Below are 6,199 nucleotides of genomic sequence, written 5' to 3'. Positions count from 1 at the left end.
TATTTTATATATATTAATATCTCATAAAAAGTAGACATCTTTTGAATTATACGTTCTATTGCAAATGGGTGATATAAGCTAGGTATCAATAAAAATTTCAAATTTTCATTTTAAGTATACATAAGAATTGATCTTATAATTAAATACATTATAGGTTATAAATTTTAATCTAGACATAGGAGAAAATTTCGGGAGACAGTTACAAACCCTTGAACCCCTCCCTGCGTGCGCCGCTGATTATACGTACCATAGATTATAAATATAACACATAAGTTTTATTTTTAAGAATTATATAAAACATTTAAATGCTTATTCATTATATATTTTTAAACATAGTTTGATTATCCGCACAAATCGTTCTTCAAAACTCTAAACAAATGTATTGACTTACATTGAAGTATTAGTTCCATAACCAGGTTCATTCTCCAATGCGGAAACATTTCTGTCCGTCTATATACTCGTAATAAATATTTAATAAATTAAAAATAGCTATCACATACACATCATAATTAATATATAGCTATTTTGATTTACCATGTCAGTTGTACGATTTTCTCGCCATTTTTTAAGTGCATTAAAATTTCTTCGATGTTTTTTTATCAGATATTTTCTGCGACGTTTTTTTGGCAAAACGTTCTGCATAATGTAGATATCACAGAATTTATGTTTTATTTTTATATGCTTAAGCTGTACTATAAATCAAATACGAATGAGCTACTATAGCTGATTTCTAACATTTTAATTTTTATTTACAAAATTACCTATGTCTTATTATTGAGAGTTTATTTATAGGCTTTTGAATTATTGCAATATTTAGCCCAATTTCATTTGGGTGGCCGTAACACGTTTGGGTATAGTAGACCCTAAACGCAACACGTTTGGGTACAAATGAATACACCGTTTGGGTACACCATATCTCTAAAAAAATAACACGTTTGGGTACATAGGACATAGGTATTAATATAACATTTAGAAACACCTAGAAAAATAACGAAAAACTTTAGTCGTATCTTTGTTTTCTCTAAACTCACTAAATTTATAGCTGTTAATCGCAACACACTTTTTCCCACGTCGGGTTTCAAAAACATCGGAAATGTTCACGTCCATAATTACAAAGAATAAAATAATCTTGCCGTTTGAAAATCCAAATCGGAACTGAACATTGAAACGTTGAAACATTTACTCATAAACCATAATATCTTATAAAGATAGTTAATCTTTTTTTTCGTGATAATTACAAAGAATAAAATAATCTTGCCGATTGAAAATCCAAATCGGAACTGAACATTGAAACATTTACTCTTAAACCATATCTTATAAAGATAGTTAATCTTTTTTTTCGTGATAACCTATTGGCCATAATATTAGTGTATGTACCCAAACGTGCTATGTGTTTGTGTACCCAAACGTGTTCCAAATTTACAGGTAAAAATAATGTAATGTACCCAAACGTGCTTCGCCCATTTGGGTATAATATAATATAAAATAAACAAATTGATAACGATGCGGGCACTATAATTAGCGGCGCCGCGCCGGCGCGGCAACGATTAGCAGAAGAGGATTACTTCCACACGCGCATGCACAAGTCAATATACACTGTTGCGAGGAATATGATTTAGTTCTATTTTTTTCGAAAAAAATCTAAGAATTTAAGTCACCCGTTCCCTAAAAAATGTCTAGTTGTTGCTATGGTGGGGGTAAATTGGTCCATGGTAAAAATAATTTCTATGTACGCCACTGCGGCGACCTAAATATCTTTATTTTAAATTCGTTTCAGAATTCAGAAGTTTCCAATCGTAAGGCTCTAATTACAATCCCAACTAGTCTCTCCTATTTATTAATACATACATGAACATTATAGTTATTCCCTGTTTTTTATACCATGACTTCACAATTACATATCCGTGTTAGAACGCCGGCGGGCTCGTGGCAGTTAACGTGTTAAAACACATATATACGAATATACAAATACAACCGATCCAATCAGAGAACTTGATACACATACAAAACATGCAAAAACACGCTCTATTAAATTTGCAATTTTTTATTACAATTGTTATGAAACACATTTATATCTCACTTAGCATGTTTTCAGATATAGCAAAAAAATGAACTTACGAGCACTGCATATTATACTCGAAGTTATTGTAAATCGCATCAATAGTAATAGTTTTCAATATTATTTTGGTATGACTAAAATGAATGGATGTTTAATGGCAATTCGTAGAATATGGCTTCTTTAATTTTTCCTAATAATAACATAAATATTTTCGTTATAATTGGTTGATAAGAAATTTTATTACTTCTTATTACATATCGATGTTCAAATAATCTGTGCTTTACCAAGTGCCTTGACGGCGGCAATCATCATGGTATTATAATTATTATACATCATGGATTCAATAGGGAAAATCAGTATTAAATATTGATTTTTTTATTGTTATTAGTTACTATTTAAATGTATTATACGTTTATAACACTCTTGGCTTATTAAAAATTTGGAAAAATAATTTTGTGAATAAAACCTGTCTTGTTAATTATTTACTATTAATCGATTGGCTACTCGTATATATATAAGACTAATTATTATGTAAATATAATTTATACTAGGAAAAAAATTAAAAATTTAGTCTTAAAATATTGATAAAAGATATAATAACATGATTAGATTTACATATAAATTGACATAGTTTCTACAATTTTTTCTGCTTAAATTATAAATCAGTATATAATATAGATTATTTATGAATTATGCCGAAGGAAAATTAAATTAATACATTCTAGGCACTATAATTGTTTTTGATTTTTTTACTAAACAAGTTATGAACGAATAAAAATTCAAACCTTAAATTCTTAAATACATGAAGCTTAAAATAAATAATTTTTGTTAAAATGGTATTATGTTATTTTTAGCATACCCTAATCCAATAAGATTTAATCCAATATTTAAGCTTGTGTTACACGATGCTAGTTTACTAGCAATTAGGGGGCTAGTTCACTCTATTTGCTAGTAAAAATACTCGTCTAAATAAAATATTTTAGCAAATTAGTAAACTTTTTTCCTAGTGTACTACTTTGCTTGCAAAGTTGAAATATTTAAACTTTTTGACGAACTAGCTATTTTATCAGTTGCGAGTAAAAATATAGTTTCACGTAGCTGGACAATTATAATATAGTTATATAATTATATTACAATATTTTGTATTGCCCCGGTAATAAAATAGATGACTATAACTAAGACTATAGTATCCTGTATATTATATAACTATTTTACTACGTGTTAGTAAAACAATTGACTAGTATGTTTCACTAGTTGCTAATATATTAGCATCATGTTTTATCTTATTATCGTTAGTAGTTGTAAAATATAAATTAATACTACTGTATAATTTTAGTTTAAAGATTATAGTGGACTATGGTTTATTTCCTTATTAACAAAATAAATACATGTTCCCATAAATGGTACCTAATATTTTTGATTCTAACAGAGAATATAGATCTATAATGTATATTATATATTATGAAATTTCTTTTGTAAATTTATAAATTGTAGTTCGTTAAAAATCATTTATTATTGTAACAGTAATAAAAGTGACATGTTGTACTACTAAAATTATATTCATAAAATAACACAAGACCTGTTTATGATTATTCGCCTTTGATTCTTAAAACTTATGCTAACTAAGCCGACACGGCAAAACGCCTACGTATTTGCCGGCCGCAACTAAATGTATGTGGTCCTGAAACCGCACGTCCTATTTTGTATCGATCAGAGGGTATCGGGACTAATTTTCTTAATAATAATAATGAACAAATATAAACAAATTTGACACGAGATCCGGTTTTGTGGTCGAAGCCTTATCGCCCGCGCACTTTCTATTAACGCGAGTCGTTACTCAAGAGACGCGGTCGAAACGAACCCCAAGGCATGAACAAGGAGCCCGGGTCGTCATATGGACCACCAGCACCGAGCTTGCGCCCGTACCCTTTCAAGCCGCGGACACGAGAATCATGTTAAACAAATTTGGCAGTGACATGTTATATTACAATATAATAATTTGTAATTGGGCGCCCTCATACCAATAATATAATTTAATAATAAATAACAATAATAAATTAAAAGATTACAATTTCAATAATGTAAAAAATAAAGGGAGGCACAGCTCCCTGTACCTCAATATATTTGAGTCCCGGTGGATTCTATCCCACGCGACCGTGGATAACTCAATACGTGCGACGGGAACTTAAATACACGGACGATCCGCAACGGCAGGGACAAACGAGAATGGGTACAAGGATTAACCCGGGTACAAATTCGTGGTCAATGGCGAATCACAAAAAAAAAAAAAAAGTAAATACTAAATTACGTTAATCTCTAACAAAATAATTAACACTGCCACTAGCGTACGCCAACGCGCAGGGCTCCAAGTTCACACCACGAGAGTCACTCCACAACAAACCCCCGATCTCGAGAATATTCTCTACGGCCCCGGTGAACATACCAATCCAATAAGATATGAGACCGGTTCCGGGCCCGCAGAGAGTGTAAGCTGTGAGTCTCGAACAATGATATTTGATTATTATTTATTAATATTTATATATTAGAGTAAAATATTTTGATTTTACTATGATTAGGTATATATTAAAAATTGAATAACAAAATAATTTTCATTAAATACAGGACATAATAATAATACCATTTTAAATGTAATATTATTACATATGACCTCGTTTTAAGATATACTAAGAACACTTAAAAACTTATTCTTACACAACCCCCTCAGAAAAAAATTGTATCTACACCACTGGTTATAATACTTATGATTTATGACGTCATGATAATATAAACATAAAATATTTTATTTCGAATATTTAATTTAGATCCATAATGTTTTGAGTCTTTATATGGAACATCACATGGCATAACATAACTATATATTTTCTTAAAAATGTAGATACCTCAGTCTAATAATAATTAATTATATTTTACAATATAAAGAGAAAACGAAAATCTTATTTATTGAAAAGATGTAGGTAACTATAATGATAGATATGATAAATATTAGGGTTAGGTCAGGTTAGGTTAGTTATTATGCTATGGCATTAACACTCAACTAAAACACATACAACTATTTATAGTAGGTGAAAAATTTAAAATCTATAGCTATTTATAATTTTTCTTTTAAAAAATCAACTGTACAATTTTACGTTTACTTTTCATAATATCTTATAGTATCTTATTCGTACATTAATTAAATGCCTAATACCATTGATTATAGAATAAATAATATTATTAATAATTATAATTATTTTATAACCAATGCTAATACCAACCAAATGTTAATTAAATTATTTAACATTAATCAATAACGGTAGTGTGTGAACACAAATACGTTATAAGATGTATCTACATACAAAATATTAGGTTTATAATTTTATGATTAACATTTTAAAAAAATTAAGAAGTAATTTAAGTTTTTTTTTTTAGCATAATTTAATACTTGCATGTAATGATGTATTTCCAACTACAATTAATTATATTTTGCTGTAGCCACTTAGTGTATTATTTAAAATTTATATTTTGAATTATGAATAAAACAAGAAGTAATAAAATAGGAGGAGCTGTGTGTGGTGTATCATGATAAATAACTGCACTAATAAAATATATAATTTATATTATCTTACTAATTATATATAAAAAGACAGTGTTTGTTTGTTCAGTTGTCAGTTTGTACAATTTATCGTCGTCTATCAGCAGTCATTGCGTGCACACGTTCTCTTATCGTTCTCTTATTGCTATATTGTTACAGCTAGTAATATAAAATGGTATCTTGTCCTATTTGTTCTTTAACTGTGAAACGTAGTCAATCTAACTTAACTTGTAATAATTGCAAACATTTGTTTCATCCCGAATGTGTCTCTTTAAAAAAAGAAGATGTAGATTTTCTTACAAGTGCCAACAAACTGTGGACGTGTCAAAACTGTACCAAATCAATGAAGATCCTTCAACAGTCTGACTTTTCAAACAGTCCAGTTTCCTCACAGTCCAGTGACAAGCATTTTGATTCTACTGATTTAAAACGTATATTAAGTAGTTTGGATGATGTTCGAGCTGAGCAATCAAAGCTTTTTGATTTGGTTAACAATCAAAGTAAGAAACTTGATGTTCTTGATAATAAATTTACATGTGTTCTTACGG

The 6,199-nt window shown here is 29.1% G+C and overlaps 1 protein-coding gene across 1 annotated transcript; it reads left to right on the top strand.

The window, feature by feature from the left end:
* Positions 1-5,758: 5,758 nt before the first annotated feature.
* Positions 5,759-6,189, top strand: LOC112681373 (the record flags this gene model as incomplete). Its single annotated transcript, XM_025551634.1, has 1 exon — positions 5,759-6,189. A coding segment is annotated over exon 1 (366 nt), but the record flags the coding sequence as incomplete, so codon positions are not given.
* Positions 6,190-6,199: the final 10 nt, after the last annotated feature.

The sequence above is a fragment of the Sipha flava genome, unplaced genomic scaffold, assembly GCF_003268045.1.
Source record: "Sipha flava isolate LNK unplaced genomic scaffold, YSA_version1 19059_pilon_pilon, whole genome shotgun sequence".
NCBI lineage: Eukaryota > Metazoa > Arthropoda > Insecta > Hemiptera > Aphididae > Sipha > Sipha flava.
The sequence above is the reverse complement of the archived record's forward strand: the minus strand, read 5'-3'. Positions and strand labels throughout refer to the sequence as shown.